This window comes from Vombatus ursinus, unplaced genomic scaffold (assembly GCF_900497805.2).
Source record: "Vombatus ursinus unplaced genomic scaffold, bare-nosed wombat genome assembly UNPS02014813.1, whole genome shotgun sequence".
NCBI classification, from domain to species: Eukaryota; Metazoa; Chordata; class Mammalia; order Diprotodontia; family Vombatidae; genus Vombatus; species Vombatus ursinus.
The window spans coordinates 19,946,590-19,964,779 of record NW_020954591.1 but is presented as its reverse complement, the minus strand read 5'-3'; the positions used below and the strand labels follow the sequence as shown (position 1 = coordinate 19,964,779).

The 18,190-nt window shown below is 39.7% G+C and overlaps 2 protein-coding genes across 2 annotated transcripts in view; one reads left to right on the top strand and one right to left on the bottom strand.

The window, feature by feature from the left end:
- The window catches only part of SKA3 (spindle and kinetochore associated complex subunit 3), a 28,826-nt gene extending 14,650 nt beyond the window's left edge, over positions 1–14,176 (bottom strand). Inside the window, exons 1-4 of the mRNA XM_027835162.1 lie at positions 13,944–14,176; positions 12,655–12,716; positions 12,388–12,553; positions 10,904–11,318 (exon numbers count right to left, since the gene is read on the bottom strand). Coding sequence (XP_027690963.1) covers positions 10,904–11,318; positions 12,388–12,553; positions 12,655–12,716; positions 13,944–14,046 — 746 coding nt within the window. The 5' untranslated portion in view covers positions 14,047–14,176. The remainder of the gene's footprint in view (positions 1–10,903; positions 11,319–12,387; positions 12,554–12,654; positions 12,717–13,943) is intronic.
- Positions 14,177–14,280: 104 nt separating this feature from the next.
- On the top strand, positions 14,281–14,885 carry MRPL57 (mitochondrial ribosomal protein L57). The gene is made up of 2 exons (XM_027835139.1): positions 14,281–14,362; positions 14,505–14,885. The coding sequence occupies exon 2, from the start codon at positions 14,510–14,512 to the stop codon at positions 14,816–14,818; it is 309 nt and encodes a 102-aa protein (XP_027690940.1). The 5' UTR covers positions 14,281–14,362; positions 14,505–14,509; the 3' UTR covers positions 14,819–14,885.
- The last annotated feature ends 3,305 nt before the right edge of the window (positions 14,886–18,190 follow it).

The window sequence follows — 18,190 nt, the reverse complement described above, 5'->3', positions numbered from 1 at the left end:
ATCTCTTTGGGATACAGACCTCGTAGTGGTATTGCTGGATCCAAGGATATGCACAGTTTTATAGCCCTTTTAGGCACAGCTCAAAACTGCTCTCCAGAATGGTTGAATTTGTTCACAATTCCACCAACAGTAGCTGCCAATTCTTTTGAGAATTGTTTTTTCATATCCGTGGACCATGTATCTCTTGGAGAATGAATATCATCTGGCCACATATATAATTATGTTCATTTTTTATGTATCTTAAATATCAGAACCTTTCAAGAGATATTTAATGAAAAGGTTTTTTTTCTTCAATTGAGATCTTATCTTCATATCCTAGTTGAACTGACTGTGCAAAATCTTTCCAATATCATTTAATCAAAACCATCTATATGATCTTCTGTTAATATTTTCCCTATCCATTTCCATAAAAAAAAAAATCAAACCCCTCATCTATCCTTTCAATTTTTTGGTTACCTTTCATACTACAGTAAGTGTCAAGTTAGAACACTGTAGTACAGGCTTTAAGTTGATGGTCTGAACTATTTTTGGCTAAACTATTTTCAACTTTTCCCAAAAGTTCTTCCTCAAGTAGCTAATGTTCTCAGGTTTCATGAAAGACTAGATTATTAAGCAAGAAGCAGAAACAAACTCACGGAAATCTATTATGCTAATAAACTTTTCTATTATTATTTTGCTTATTATTACTTTTTAATTCCTCCAGTTATTGTAATTCATTCTTTATTCCTTTCAAGTACTCTTAAGTATGTCATGGTAGACTGACTCCCAGGTATTCTAAATGGAATTAAGACTTTTTATTATTTCTTCTAAAAATTGTTATTACTACATAGAAATGTTGATTCATACATTCTTTTTCTATCCTCCCAGTTTTGACACTGTCCCAACTACTTTACTGATTCTTTGGGGATTTCAAAATAAACGATCATGTCATCTGCAAAAAGGGATACTGGTCTCTCCTCTTTGTCAATTTTATGCCTTTAATTTTTTTTTGTCTTCTTGCTATCACTAACATTATTAGAATTATGTCAACTAGTAGGAGGAAAAGAGAGCACCCTTGTTTAATTTCTGTTATTTCCTGTGAAAATTTCTAGTATGCTACTATTGCAAATAATGCTACCCTTTGGTTTAGACATAAACTTATAATAAAAAATGGTCCTTTTATACACCCATTTTTGGGGGGATTGTAGGATAAATAATGTGATTTGCCAATGACTTTTTCCCCCTATTGATGTACCCATGTAGTAACTTTTAAAAAATGTAATTATGTTGTTTTCTCAATATAGAACATTGTGTCCCTGGTACAAATAGAACTTTATCACAATGAGTAATTTTTTGGATATGCTACTCAAATTGTTTATCATCTGTATTTTACATTGTTAATATGAGTATATCACACATTTCCTTAACCATATCTGTTTTTTATTCTGTTTGGAAGGTTCTTTAGTTTCTCCCTATTTTCCTAGCTTTAACTGTCAATCCTGTTCTGATCTTCTTTTCCTACTCAAGTCTTAACTCTATGGTCAGTCATTTTAATGTTTCTTAAACCACCCTTGAATTCTTTGCCTTGATAACTCTTAACTGATTCATCTGCAACTACTTATGAGACATTGAATAATGTACCATGAGAATATACTGTTAAGGACAGTAAACAGGATGAGGTTGGGGGAGACAGCATGTAAGGACGGTGTGATGAATGGTCCACAAATTTATGTTACCTAACTCAAATGGACTTACATAGCTGCATAATAATCATCTTATTCAACTCTTGGTGATTTCCTATCACATTTTCTACAACAGTCTTTTCAATTTCTCTTCTGCAACCCCCCAAATACACTCTTCTTTTAATACATAACCCTACAATACTGAGAAAGCTGGGGTCACGGAGAGGATTCTGGGAAGATGGGGGAGTAGGTCAGAAAATTCCAAGCTTTCAAGATTTTCCTCCACGAGAGATAAAACAGGACAAACATAGAGTGCTAGAAATAAATAACGAGAAGGGGCAGAACAGTGGTGCTCCTGTGATAATCAGAGAAGATCTGAAGAAAAATCTCTGGATGAGGTTTGGTCTCCGTGCAGAGTAAACACCTCCAGGCTTGGGAATGCTTAACCAGCAAGAAGCAAGCCCTGGTTAGTGGGGCTGGGAAGCTGCCTCAGCCCCACCCCCAGGAACTTTTACTCCTCAGACAATGAGGGGAGTTGGGTGTCTGAGGCCGGGAAAATCAAGGGAACTTTTGCTGATAAGGAATGCCAGACCCACCTGTACTGTGGAGAGATGCTGAAGGACCAGAAGGAACCAGCACACACCCACTGGTGAGTGCAGAAGCAGTGGAGCAGGGATGCCCCTGACTGTGGGCACTTACAGGAGGCTGGAGGTCTTGGTTTGGGATCAAGGTCAGAGAGAAGAACTTAAAGAGCATCTGAGGCCAGAGGTACCATCCCCTATATCCCAGGACTAGAGGGAATTACAAACACTTAACTTATTAAAAGAAAAAAAAAAAAGGACAGGCAAAGGAGAAAGAATCCAACCATAGAGAGCTACTATGGGAATACAGTTCATCTTCAGAGGAAGATAGTGAAGCAAAGAAACCCTCTTCTACCCCAAAGAGTAATGCCAAATGGTCACCTGCCCAAAAAGAATTCATAGAAGAACTTTAAAAAGACTTTAAAAATCAAATGACAGAGTCTGAGGAAAAACTTAAAAAAAAAAAGACAATCCAAGAAAAACAAGAAGATTATCAAAAGAAAGTCATTTAATAAGAATGGGAGATCCAGGATCTTAGGGAAAAAAATGACTCCTTGAAAATCAGAATTGTGAAGGGCAGCTAGGTGACGCAGTGGATAGAGCAGCGGCCTTGGACTCAAAAGGACCTGAGTTCAAATATGGCCTCAGACACAAAGCACTCACTAGCTGTGTGACCCTGGGCAAGTCACTTAACCCCATGCCCAGCCCCCCCCCCCCCAAAAAAAAAATGATGCTTAGGGGCAGCTAGGTGGCCCAATGGATAGAGCACCGGCCCTGAAGTCAGGAGGACCTGAGTTCAAATCCGGCCTCAGACCAAACACTTGACACTTACTAGCTGTGTGACCCTGGGCAAGTCACTTAACCCCAATTGCCTAAAACAAACAAACAAAAAAAAAAAGAAAATTAGAATTGTGCAAGGGGAAGCCAGCAAAGTCATGAGACCAAGAAATAAGAAAACAAAATATAAAGAATGAAAAAATAGAAGAGAATGTGAAACACCTCATAAGAAAAACTGATCTGGAGAAGAGATCAAGAAGAGAAAACATAAGAATAATTGGACAACGTGAAAGCCATGATCAAAAAAAGAAACTTGATACAATAATACAAGAAATAAAGAAAATCGTCCTCAAGCATTAGAACAAGAAGGTAAAGTAGAAATAGAAAAAATCCACCAATCACCACCTGAGAGAGATTTTACAAGGAAAACCCACAGGAATATTAGAGTCAAATTCTGAAACCCCCAGCTCAAGGATAAAATATTACAAGCAACAAGAAAAAAGTTTACATATGACGATGCTACGATTAGAATCACACAAGACCTAGCAGCAGCAACACTAAAAGACCATAATCTTGGAACACTATATGTTGAAGAGCAAAATAACTGGGCTTCCTGCTGAAAATCTCATACCCAGTAAAGCTAAGCATAATCCTGAATGAAAAAAAAAATGGATATTTAAAGAATTGTCAGACTTTTAGGACTTTGTTTAAAACAAAGAAATGACCTGAACTTAACAGCAGATTTGACATACAAAAGCCAAGAGAAATATAAGGGTACATACTAAAGACTAATTACAAGGGACTCAATAAGGACAGACTGTTTATCTTTTATGTATATAAAATGTAAAACACATGCTAAGATTGTTAAAACTGTTCAGGAACAATTAAAAAGAGTAATTATCTTATATAACTGAGGTGTGAGAGGAAGAACCAACACAGAGGAATTAGACCGGGGGGGGGGGGGGGCCTGGTAGTTCTGGAAACATACTTTCATCGGGAATGGGTTCAAGAAGGAACTCTGTGTGTGTGTGTGTGTGTGTGTGTGTGTGTGTGTGTGTGTGTGTGTATGAGTATAAAAGTCTTCTAAAGTTAGAAAGAGAAAAATTTAAATTTAAATTTAGAAACAAATTTAAAATAAATTTAGAAAGAAATAAAACTCTAAGGAGAGGGAAGAGGATAAAGGAGGGTTCTTTAGAGGGGAGGGTGAAGGAATAGGTTGAAGGGTGTTTAGATTAATGGGAATGGGAAGATAAGGGGGGGATCTTAGAGGGGAGGGTAAGGGAATAGGTTAAGGGGGGGTATAGAAGGATGTTTAGATTTATGGGAATGGGAGGATAAGAGAGGGATCCTTGGAAAGGGGGTAGGTTAAGTAATAGGAGGACAAGGCATCAGGGAGAAGTAAAGTAGAGGAGTCAGGTGGGATAGGAAATAAGAGATAGGAACAAACATAAAAACAAAGATTAGGAGTAGAATTTGTTAGGGAAAGTATATGTTTCTATATCTACATATAAATATATCCACACTTACATGTAGCCTGGTGGGAGAGGGAGGGGAAGGGGGAGAAAAATAACAAAGTAAAAAGTGTACAGCAGAGAACAAAAGAAAACCTACAAGGAAGCAAAGAAAAAACGGACAGCTTTTAACACAATGTGCAGTATTTAATAGATAGACTTTCCTGAAATGTAAATTAATTGCTACATGTCTAATCCTCTCTCACGTTCTGCTGTGCATGACAGATTTTCTTTTCTTATTTTTTATTAAAGTTTAATATTTAAGTCTATAATGTTTCTTTTTCTCATTATGTAAAGTTTTATTATTCAAGTCTAAAATAAAAAAATATAAAAAACAAAACAACAAAAAAACTGGGGCCATTTGACATCAAGCTTCTACTTTCCAAACCTCTCATTCAAAGAAGTGTCTCCTCTCTTTGCCAGATCTAAATCATTTACCTGTGCCTTCAAACCTAACTCTTATTTGACTTTGCTTAATCAGTAATCTCTTCTCTCTCATCTATATTTAATCTTTTCCTTTCCTTTCTCTAAATCTCTAAGTATATCATGTGGATTCTTTTTCCTACCTCTCTGACTACTGAGGCCAAGGATTGTTCATACTTTTCATTTGATCCCCAGTTCTTGGCATAGAACTTAATAAATGCTTGTTGACTCATTCTCCTTTGCTGGCATCTTATTCTATTGCTATTCATTATACATGAGGATCTCCCCTAAGGTTCTTGTCTTTGGCCCTCTTTTTCTCTCTTCCCCACCTTGGTTTTCTTATTTACTCCCATGGTTTCAATCACCATCTCTATGTGAACAGCATCCATGTCTATCCCTCTACCCCTAATTTCCCTTCGGAGCTTAAGTCCTATTGTCAACTGCATACTGGATATCTCCTATGGGGATGTTTCCCAGGACTTCAAAGACAGTATCCAAAACTAAATTTATTCCCCTCCTCCCCCACTCAGAGCTTGTCTACTTATGTTTTGGGGACCACAATTTGCCAGTAACCCAGGATTGTCACCTCTGTCTCATCTTCTCCATATCTCCTGCATCCCTCTCCTCCTTTCTACTCCTAGTGCAAATGTCCTAGTTCAGGATATCATCTATTCTTCCCTAAATTATTGCAAATGTTTGCTGCTTTTGGTATCTTCTCTAATTCATACTTCAAGAAGTTGCCAATGATTTTCCCAAGGTATTGCCTTACTATATCAATCCCTCTACAGTATTGAAAAACTTTCAGTAATTCCTTACTACATTTACAGTAAAATTCAAAGGTGTTAGTCTGGTATCTATGGTCCACTACAACCTGACAACAGCTCACTTTTCCAATTTTATTTTCCATTACTCCTCTTGATGATCTATTTCAGCCAAACTGGACTACTATTTCTTAAATTTGACATCTCTTGCCTACACACATTTGTACAGATCATCCACATGCACAGAGCACTCTTTTTTTCCTCCCTTTAATCTTAGAGATCTTATCTTCCTTGAGGTAACTTAAGGGGCTAAAACCTACCTCCTCTGTGTGGTTTTTTCCTGTTCTCCTTCCAGCTCAAAATGCTTTATCCATTCTCAAATATTCTGAGAATTCTTTTATGTCTATCATTCACTTTCCTATCAATATTCTTTCTTTCTAATCCCAATTTTATAGTTAGACATTTCAGATTCTATACGTCTTCCTCAGCTATTTATAGCTGTCTTTTCCTGTTACCACTATTTCTTGCCAAACCTCAGCCCTGAATTATTGCCACAATTTTTTTCCTCCTTGTTCTTACTCATGCTGCTATACAGCTCTCAAGTCATGCAACTGTGCTGATTGGGTGTATTAAAAATTCATATCTAAATCCAACTAGGTGTTCAGTGCAGCAAGGCAACTTATTCCTCACTAACTGATGCCCTATCTCACTCTTTGCATAAGCTATTCCAAACCTTCTATTCTCTCTTCAAGTCTCCTGCATGTTTCCCAAACCTTCTCATTCTCAGCTAAGGACTTCACCTCTTATTTTACTAACAAAACTGAGAAGTGAGCTCCCTCTTCTCCCCATCCCAAAACCTCTTCACATCCCCCACTCTGACAACGTGGTGGCCTGTGTGGTTACCAAATTTGATCTTTTCTCAATTCTCTCCTTCTCCACCTATCTGATGCATTTGACACTTGTTGATTACCCTTTCCTCCTGAATACTCTTCTCTCTGTGCTTTCATGATACTTTTCTCTCCTGATTCGCCTGTCTGTCTGACTGCTCCTTCTTGGTCTCTTTTGCTGGCCCATTATCCCTATCACCCCTCCTAAATTCTGTTGATCCAGTCCTCTTCTCCCTCTCCCTCTTCTGACAACTTCATTTGTTCTCATGTCCTATCTCTATGCAAATGACTCCTAGACCTATATATTTAGCTCCCAATCTCTCCCTGCACTGCAGTCCTCTATTACCAGCTGCATTTTGGACAATTTACACTGGATATCCTGGAGACATCAAAAAGTCAACATTTCTAGAATCAACTTTTTGCCACCCCCTCACCCCCCTTGAAAACATCAACATTCTTTAGATCTCCTGGGTTCATGCTGACATTAACTCAACTCCTCATTCTTCCTCACCCCACATATCCAATCAGTTGTCAAATCTTGTTGCTTCTACTTCTATAACAATTTTCATATCTGGCTCCTTCTCTAGACTCACAGCTGCCAACTTAGTTCAGGCCCTTATCATGTCTTGCCTAGGTTATTACAACAACCTTATTGGTCTCCCTGCTTCAAGCCTTTTTCTACTCCAGTCCAACCTACACATTACTGATTTCCTGTAAGTATAGATCTGCTCATGTCACTTCCCTACTCAAACTCTATTGATCCCTACTGGTTCAAGAATAAAATACAAATTCTTCTGTTTAATTTTTGAAGCTGCTCACAACCTGGACCCAACCTAGATTTCTAGGCACATTATCCATTGATTTCCCCTTCCACATTCTGCAAACTAGGCAAACTGGCCTCCTCTGTTCCTCAAAAACAACACTTCACCTCCTGTTTCTGAGCCTTTCCACTCGCTGTCCTCCATGCCTGGAATTCACACTTCCCTCAAAGAATCCTCTCTTCCTTCAAGACAGAGCTCAAGCACCACATTCCACATGAAACCTCCGATTCCTTCTCACCTTTGTATTTGTATTCCCAATATCCAGGCACTTAAGACAGAAAGGTGGTACAATATAGAGCCAGGTCAGAAATTAGGAAGACTAGAATTCAAATCTGGCCTCAGATACAAGTTGTGTGACCTCATGCAAGCACCTGAACCTGTTTACCTCCGTGTCCTCAATTGTAAAATGGGGATAATAGCACCTACCTCCCAGGGTGTTGTAAGGATCAAGTGAAAATCTTCCCGGCACATAATAAGCACTATGTAAAAGCTAGGTATCATTATTACCTAGCACTTACATAGTAGATACTTAATAAATGTTTGTTGATTGACTGATACTACTTATTAATGAAGCTGTATGTTAATGCTAAAGATGCCAAGGTCATCAAAGGAAAAAATTTAATATAACTTATACTTATTAAACATGTATTATGAATACATGACATACATTGATCTACATATGTACTAATTTATTTTACACACTTTGACCAAATACCAGAGCAATCTTAATTCTGACAGGTTATGGTGCTTGCTCACTAACTGAACCAGATACTAAAAGAACAGACAGATCAGCACAAATTCATCACTAAACCACCTAAGAGTGTTCTTCCGCTGACAACAGGTATTAAGAACCACTTCTGCATGTGAAAAGCATCTCTAGAAAAATTTTAGTTGCAGAGACCTTGAAATTCATTGCTGAAAATAGTATTTTGGGAATTATCTGTTTTAAAGTCTAAACATAGTGATTTAAGTTTTAACCTTCTAGTCCTTTTTCCATATATCAAGGATAACTAAGACCTGATTATGTCTACAATGACAATACTATACACATACATTGCAAATGGGGGAACACTGTGCATTAATAATAACTGACCTTCATACAGTAATAAAATGCTTCATATATATTATCTCATTTGATCCGCACAATCATCCTGTAAGGTAAATAATATAGGTATCCTCATTGTACAGATTGGAAATGAGGCTGAGAAGAGAAAAAGAGTGTCAACTTGGAGTCAGAAAGCCTGGCTTCTTGGCCTGTCACCCAATAGCTTTATTGCCACAGGAAACTTCTTCACCTCTTAAGCTTCAAGCACCTTACTTCTAAAATAGGAACAGTAATTCATTTCAAACATTTATTAAGCACTGGTGTTGGGAAATGGGTGAGACACAAAGTTTAGTTAAGTCTTTACCCTCATGAAACATTACTAAAATGACTAGTATAAAATGGTATGCAAGTGCCCGAAGGAGGTACAAATAAAATTCTGTGAGGTCTGAGGGGAGAGGGGAATTTCTGATGAAGGACTCAGAAAAGACTGCCTGGAACTGGTGGCATTTGGGTTGGGTTTTATTTAAGGAATAAGGAGGAATTCAATAGGAGAGGACAGGGGAAATAGTTGTGGAGGTAAACACTAATGAGACTTGGCAAATTAATAGACAGGAGAAACGTGGGAAAGGGAAAAGCTGAGGATTACTACCAGTTAACAAATCTGGATGACTGGAAGTATAGTTGTGCCCTCAACAAATGTAGGGAAGTTTGGAGGGGAGAGGGGTTTTGGGAGAACACAACTAGTTCTGAGTTGGACATGTTGAGATGTTGTCTACATGAGACTGGAGTTCAGGAAAGAGACTGGGACAGATATTTGGGAATCATCTGCATAGAGATAACTTAAACCCATGGGCTCCGATTAGCTCACCAAAAAGGTAAGAAAGAGAAAGTCAAGGACAGAGGCTTGGAAGATGCTGACAGTGGGTGGGAAGACAATGTCAAGTAATCAAATTCTGAGTATGCGAAATTTATGAGGCAAGAGAAAGATAATATATGTGACAGAAAACAAAGAAGGTAGAGAAGAGCTATTATGAGAAAAAAATAAGTTCAGTTGTAGTTATCTTGAATTTAAAGTGCCAACTTAATATCCTGCTACAGATGTGGAGTAACAACAGGGAGAGATGGTGGAGCTGTGAAGTCTTAACTCTTCCCTTACTGCAAACAGAAAACAGTCAACTTTCCTCATCCTCACCTCCCTCTACCCTTTTCTTCATTATATTTCTCTCTCCACTATAGCTCCTGGACCATAGCAGTTAGAGCTAGATGGGACCTTAATGATGATCTACTCCAACCCCTTCATTTTACAGGTCCAGAGAGGTTAAGTGATTTAGCTAAGAACCCCCTAGGAAGTAGAGTTCAGATTCAAGCTCAGGTCTTTACTCAAAATCCACTGCTTTTTCTACTAGACCATGCAGCTTTTTTCAGTAAGTCTTACCATAGAATACCCTTCCTGAAGCTACCTTCCCATTCTTTCAATCTGATACTCAGCAACTTCTTAAAAGAATGGTCTTTTATTGCCTAAAATATAAACTATTACACACTGTAATTTATAGTTCAGAAGTTTTTAGTTGAATCATTTAGCAGTATCATTTTGATTCCTAGAAATGGCCCAATTCTATTTACTTTATGTAACAAGTCTTATACAAGGGCAGCCATGTTACAAAGATAAAACCTCAGACTTGTTATGAAGTAAATTGTTTCCTATTAAACTGGGCTTCATTGAGACTTGCTTCTCCTTTGCCTGCCTGCCCACTTTGATTTAGCTTGGAGCTGTTCTCCCTTCCAGAGAAAATTTAAGAGTCAGCTCTTGACATTTTTGAGGGACTTAGTGAAATGCATAGACCTGTTAAAGATTACCCTTTGGCAAGGTGTAGGTACACAGTGTGAAGAACTATGTGCTTTCTTTTGGAGAAAAAAACAAACAAGACTTTAAGAGTGAAACAACATTGGCAGACTAAAGCTAATGAAACAACCTGAGATTCGATTTAAATAAGAACTATTAATGGGGTACTTATGGATATTTATTATCATTACAATTCCCCTCCCCCCTTTATAAAAGCAGGGTGTCCATGAAAATAGAAAGCTCTAGAAGCATTGGTGGTTGCTGGTTATAGTTACAGATGATGATTTCCCAAATCTTGTGTGGGTAATCTAGAAGGACTTCCTAGATTAAGTGAAATCTGTAAGACTAGTGCATCTAATGAAACCTTTTTCATATGCCAGGTGAGGTTCTTAGAAGACAAATAAAACCTTTTGGAGGGACATTAAAATAGTAAAAATAAAAGTAAAATCTCAATTTCTGAAAGAAAAAAAAACACTCCCATTTTTCCCCCTAGACAATTACATTAAATAAAAATATAAATACACTAGATATGAGAAAGCAAGTAGTGCAAAAATAACTAGCAACTTAAGAAAGACTTACATAACAGATCTTACCTTTTATTTTTCTGGGCATTTTTAAGCACCATTGTGTAATCATTATTTAAACACATGGTATGTTCTGAAATACCAAAGTGTTCCAGCTTAGGAGTTACCACTGCATACTCATCCATCTTCAAGTTGCATTTTGGAGTTCTCAACACTTTAGGGGAGGTCTGTTTCAAAGGTGTATGCATAGTTATTTGCTCTTGCTTAGGAATATTCATTGCTGGTACATGAATATTCCAATTTCTGGAAAACATATACTTTTCCAGTCCAAAATCTGAAAGTTGCGGACTACGTGGAGGGCTCTGAGAAACATGGTTATTTTGAACAGAACCACCAGATGTATCTTCTTTCTCTGTCTCAGACTTTGGAGAGTTTTTGCAGTTAGCCTCCTCTTGTTTAACATCACCAACATCCTCCTTTATCACTGAAAAACACATTCAAAATCAAAGAGATATGACAATTGTCATACATTAATATATAAAATCTTATACGCCCAAAATAAAAAGGTTCTAATTAGAATTGCTTAGATGAGTCTAACTTCTGCTGGTTTCAACCACAGCTTTCCCACATTTCATTTTAAAAATGTGTTCCTGTAGAAAAGATAGATGAAAAGAAACAGATAAAGAGTTTGAGTCACTCTTCCTTATTTTCTGCTACAGAGCACATTATTATTTGCCAGGTTCTCTTACATACTATTTTAACACTTTGATCTACTTACTGGTTTATCATGTAAATAACAAGAGGCAATGTGATATAACACAGGGATATGGACTTGGAGTCTAGGAGACCTGTGTACAGGTCTTTTTTTGGACACATACTAGTTGTGTGACTCACTCATCTTTAAGACTTTAAATAATGAAGTTCTTCATCCTGCATTGGCGGATGGAATTTTCTACACAGATGAAATCATTGCTCCAGACTCAAATATATATAGTATGAAAATATTTGTGTTTATACTTTAAAATACCTTGCATTACACAAGTTTTTTTTTATCCTTGTGTTCAAATAGAAAGGAAATTATTATATACAAATGAGAAAACTGGAGCATAGAGAAAACAACTAACAATGTTTAATTACAAACCCAAGGCAGGCTAACGTGAAAATCCAAAATGGACTGACTTTAGGTCAAATTACTTCTTTCTATTTGATTTTTCACATACCTCTTTTTTCCAAAGGACTCAATATATTTTCACACCTGTCATTTTGTTTTGTCCCTATAGTATCCTGTGACAGCACAAGCTCAATGATTCCCATTTTAATGGATCTAGTTAACTGAGATCAGAAGTTAAATGCCTAGTCATAAAACGGGATCAGAAAGCTTTTATCTTGAGTTTTTTCCATTTTACCATACTGTCTTCTATGCTACTTAGACTCTGAAGTTTCTTCATCTGCAACATGAGGTGGCAAAATGAGATAATCTGTCCCTTCCAACTCAACACTCTATCACCCTATGACACTAAAATAATTCATTATGAAGTAAAAATTATTCAAACCTGGATCTTCCATAGCACTTGGCTTATATCCATATTTCTGGAATAAGTCTCTTATTTTTGTGATATCCATTTTATTCCTTTCCATCAGTAATTTGGTGTTCTTTATAAAATTGTTGCTTTCTTCCCTCTCCAAATGACTTTTACCCAGAAGAATATTAACATCATCCTAGGGAAAATATATATGACCAACTTTTGGTGATCTGCTATTAGAATAATGGGAGTTACAAAACACTGAAACAAGACAAATTAACATCGTCCAAATGATACCTTTAGAGTCTTCACTTCCAAATGCAAGTCATGTAAAATTCTCATTGGAGAATCTTCAAAGTCTGTGATATAAATGGCAAGGAAGGAAAAATACCCAATGGAGTCAGAAAGATGAATAGAAGCCATAAGACATAACAGTATGTTATCCTACCTTCTATGCTTATTAATATTTTTAAACATTTTCTTGCTTTCTTTTTAAAACACAACTTGCCCTTTCCTCACCCTCTACCTACTCCCTATTAATCATCAAAATTATACATTTAGAGATGGAAGAGATCCTGTAAGTTCATTTAATCCAATTCTCTCATTTTATAAAGGAGGAAACTGGAACCTTGAGGGGTGAAGTGACTTGCCCAAAGTCACATAAGTAAATAATTCACCAAGTCAAGATTTGAATCCAGTTCCTTTGGTTCCAAATCCAGGGCTCTTTCCATTGCACCAGGGTGTGAAAAGACTGCTAGTCTCCAAGTCATAAGGCCTGTGTCTCCACCTCTGTCACTCCAAGTCACTACCTTCTCTGGGTCTCAGTTTTCTCATCAGTAAAATGAGAGTTGGATTTAATCACTTAAAAGCTCTTTATGAAGGGCCTCCTCCTGACTCTCTCCTACCTTTCCAGTCTTCTCATACTTTACCCCCCTCCACATAAGAGACTGTTCCTTTCATGCGGATACTCTCACAGCACACTTCATCTCCCGACTCCACGCCTTTGCCTCGGCCGTCTCCTATTCCCGGTATGCTTTCCCTCCTCACTTGCGCTTCCTAGCTTTTTAGACTCAGCTCAAATCCCACCTTCTTTAAGAGAGGCCTTCCCACGTCCCTCACTGTGGGGGTGAGTTCTGAAATAGGTCAACACATATTTATTCAGAGCCCACGATGTACCAGGTATTGCGCTAAACGCTGGGATACAAAGAAAGGGCCACCCCACCCCCGACCCCAACCTCGAGGAGCTCGCAATCCAGTGGGGACACGCTGATCGCTTTTTACAAACAAGCTGTGTACAAATTAAACTGGATCTGATCGGCAGAGGGAAGGCCCAGAACTGCCTCCCGTTTACCTGGCATCTTGTATGGGCAGTTACTTGCCTACTGCCTCCCCCATCAGACTGAGCTCCTTGAGGGGCAGGGATCTCGTTTCTGCCTTTTATTGTACACACAGCACTTAGCACACGGTTGTTGACCGACGGGCTGACCCCCCTCCAGCTCGCCTCACGTACACAGAACGCAGGCGCGGGGGCGCTCGCCGTCTCGCCCAGAGACGCGCCCTCGCCCCTCGCCCCTCGCCCCCCTCACCCTCATCTTCTCCGTTCAGCGCCCGCTGCAGCTGAGCCGTCTCCCTCTCCAGGGTCACGGCCAGGTCACGCAGCTTCCCACAGAACTTTCCGACGGGATCCATTGGTACAGTTGGGGAGGCTCCGGCCCAGCATCCAGCTCGGAACGGGTATCCGGAATCGCAAGTACCCCCAGACCGCTCCGCCAGGAAACTCCGCGCGGCGCCGTTAGTTTGAATCCCTCCGCGTCCCAAACTGTATTGGTTCGGAGAGAGGGCCTTTTCCCGTTCCTCCCCTCGCGAGACCGGAACTCTCGCGCGAGTAGAAGGAGGAAGGCGATTGGCCACGGCGGCGCCTAAGCGTCTTGGCCGGTTTCCACGCTGCGTCAGTGCGCTGCGGAAGTCGAGGACTGCGTTTTGACTTGGGTACCCTCCTCGCCAGGTAACTTTGGACACACACGGGCGCTTTGCCCCGGCGGTCGGTGGCCGCCAGCGGTCGGAGAGGGAGGAGGGCGGTGTGCGCGGCGCGGTAGCCTCTTCGAAGGGGCACCGCGCGCTCAGGCCGTTCTGTCCCTTCCCCTCAGGCACCATGTTCCTGACCGTTCTCTTGCGCGGCAGCCGGATCCCCGGGAAGCAGTGGATCGGGAAGCACCGCAGGCCGCGGAAGGTGACCTGGGGGATGAAGCAGGGCATGATCCGGCGGCTGGAGATCGAGGCGGAGAACGAGTACTGGCTGAGCATGGCGTACATGACCAGCGAGCAGGAGTTCAACCATTCCGCCGCCCGCAGGCGAGAGAATTTCGAGGCCATCAAGCTGGCGCAGGCCGCCAAGTTCCCCCCGCACAGGCTCTTCGAGGACCAGCTCAGCCATCTCAACGTCTCCAAGAAGTGGTCCTGAGCCGCCGCCGCTGCCCCTGCCCCGGACTGCGCACACCGGGAGCCGCGCCGCGGAAGCCTTCTGTGGCAGAGGGCTCGCAGGCCCTCGCCTCGGGCCCCCGGACTCGCGTGGCTCCGGTCTGTGGGAGGAGGCGGCGGAGGCGGCTCTTAGGACGTTACCCGAACCGCACGGAGGCTGAAGCCGAAATGTTCTGGAGGGAAGAGTCAATAAAGCTACAAACTATGCTTTGTTGTTCTGTGTTGAAGGAGAAAATTCTGGGGAACGGGTGAGGAGGGGAAAGAGTATTGTAAGTCATAACATTCGCTTTCCATCAGAGTTCAGGGATAGTGGTTTAATTTTTTTTTTTTAAATAAGCCAGGGTTTCTTAACTTTTTTTGTTTGTATGTCATGGAGCCCTTTGGCAGTCTGGTGAAAATTGTAGACTCCTCAGAATGTTTTTAAAAGCACAAAATACCCAGTCATCTTGAAATGCTGTTACCAAAATAATAAAAAAAACCCAAAACACCACATAGGGTTTAAGGACCCCTAAGGTTAAGAATCCCTGGTCTAAGCATAAAATTAAAAAAAAAGCACTGAATTTTTGCGGTGGCTAAAATTGTTCTTACTGAAGAACTATGTAAAAATGAGTGAATTTAGGTGAAAAATTTAAATATAATAAAAATATCATCGTAAGAGGATTAGTCTGTCAATTGTCCTAATTTGTGTAGATGAAAGGATGGATCTGGATATGTTACCTCAATAAATTCCAATGACTCCCTCTTTGGAGGATATGGAGAATTTCTGTAGAATCATATTTAATCTCTAGCATTTAAATCCCCTTACAAATTGGCCCTGGTCTGTCTTTATGGTCTTACTACACTGCTATATTTGGAGTTGGGTTCTTGGGTTTAGTGCTGCCACTATTTTAACACTGTGAGCCTCAGTTTCCTCATTTGTAGAAAGAAGGGAGTTGGAGAAGGAAACCTCCAAAGCCAATGACCACGGCTGAACATGGCTTGGAAAAAATAGCTTTGTACCTGCTTTGTCTTGACAGTGCCTTTTTAAAGTATTGTATCCCCTCTAACTTCTGCATAAATGACTTAATTAGTGGTAAGTTTTAAAGAACATGGTAAAAGGTAATTTTATTATGAATATATTACTGCATTGTTTCAACTTAACATTGGTGGCGTTTGTGAGCTGGTTAATCTGTATAAAGTGATTGTACATAGCAAACGTTCATATTTTAGTGGATTCTTTGTACCTTGCACAAGTAAGTACCTTCTGGGGAAAAAAAACTGATGAATTAAATATTTATAGCCTTTCATATTAAATCATTAATTTGTGGTCCTGTCTCACCTCCCATCCCTCTAAAAAAAGAAGGGAGTTGGACTAAATCATCTTAGTCTATGATCTTATCAAGTAGGAGAATAGGGTATAGAAGCAAAGGAAGAAATTTTGAGGGAAAGAGTTGTCATTAATATCAAATGGCAACCAGAAGGCCAATGAGGTTGAAAATTTGGTAATTGAGGTGATTGGTGTCCTTTGAGTAAATAAGAGTGGGTCACGAATATGTAAAAGGTAAAAAGCAGAGTCTTGTATTTTCACATCTGGTGGAAATTAGGAATAGAACTAGGATTGTTTGTTAAAGATTTAAACAAGTGAGCATATTCATTCTTATTTTACTTTCCAATTCATGCTTTTTTTTTTTTTTTAACATGAATTCATCTTTCATCACCATTAAAAAATGAAAACATTTCAATTTGTAGTAAGGTCTAGAGGGAAAAACTTGGGATTTAGAATCAGGAGACCTAGCAATATCATTTAGTACCTGTGACAGTGGTCAGTTCGCTCTTTGACAGGTAACATCAGACCCAGTCAGGGTGCCTTGCCTGTTTCCTAATCTGTTAATTGAGGATAATAACTTTTTTTTTTTGTCCTGGTTACAGAGTTGTGAAGAAAGCACTTTGTAAACCTGACAACAGTATATAAATGTGAGCCATTATCAGAGTTCTTAACATTGTGAAATCTTAAAGTACTATCCTAACTAGATAACAATTGTTTGGGTTTTCAGTTGGGGTTTTCTTGGCAAAGATCCTGCAATGGTTTGCCATTTTCTTTCTCCAGCTCATTTTACAGATGAGGATACTGAGGCAAACAGATTAAGTGACTTGCCCAGGGTCACATAGTGCCTGAAGCTAGGTTTGAACTCGAAGATGGAAGACTTCCCGACTTAAGGCCTGGCACTCTATTTCTTCACCACTTAGCGGCCCACGATAGCTAGTATGTATATAGTAGTTAAAGGTTTGCAAAGTGCTTTCCATGTTGCCTCTTTTGATCTTCACAACCCTGTGAGGTAGGTGCTATTACTATCATCCTCATTTTAAAGAGGAGGAGGCTGAAGCATTACTCATTTGAGTAGAGTTTCTTAAAATATATTTGCTCCTCCATGGGGCAGGTAGGTGGCGCGGGCCCTGAAGTCGGGAGGACCTGAGTTCAAATGCGGCCTCAGACCAAACACTTAACACTTACTAGCTGTGTGACCCTGGGCAAGTCACTTAACCCCAATTGCCTAAAAAACAAAAAAAAATTCATATATTTGCTCCTCCCTATGATTCCAATCCAGATCCAATCAGTCTGTCTCCATTCTACCCTTCTTGACTTATTTAACATTAATCCACTTCATTTTTCTTATTCTAGTCAAACTGGCCGATTTGGTGTTTACTTGAATTTGGCATTCCTTTCCCACTGGCTTACCTTTCTCTGTGCGGGGTATGTACAGTTTCACCTTTGCTTCAGAATTCTTACCATCCTCTAAGACTCATCTCAGGTGCCATCTCTTATAGGAAGCCTTTCCTGATCAACCTAGTTATCAGTGCTCTTTCCCTCCTCAAATACTATTTACTTATCTACTGCTTTCCTCCAATAGAATGTTTGTTTCTTGTGGGCAGGGATTGTTTTTCATTTTTGCTTTTGAAGCATCTAGAGCACCTTCCACTCCTTGTGCACACTTGTGTGTTTGTTTGCTTCTTAAACCAGACCTGTGATTTCATCAGTGCAAGAAAACCTGAGCAAGGAAATTCCCTTTACTAATAAAATTAGATCATCTACTGCCTGGGGCACAGTGGATAGAGTGCTGAGTCTGGAGCTGGGAAGACTTACATCTTCCTGAGTTCAATTCTGACCGTAGACACTTACTAGTTGTGTGACCCTGGGCAAGTCACCTGTTTGCCTTAGCTTTCTCATCTGTAAAATGAGCTGGAGAAGGAAATAGCAAACCACTCTAGGATCTTTGCCAAGAAAACCCCAACTGGGGTCATGAAGAATTGGACATGACTGAACAATAACTGCCCTATACTTTGTATTCAGAGAGTTGTCTGGGGTCCTGAAAAGTTG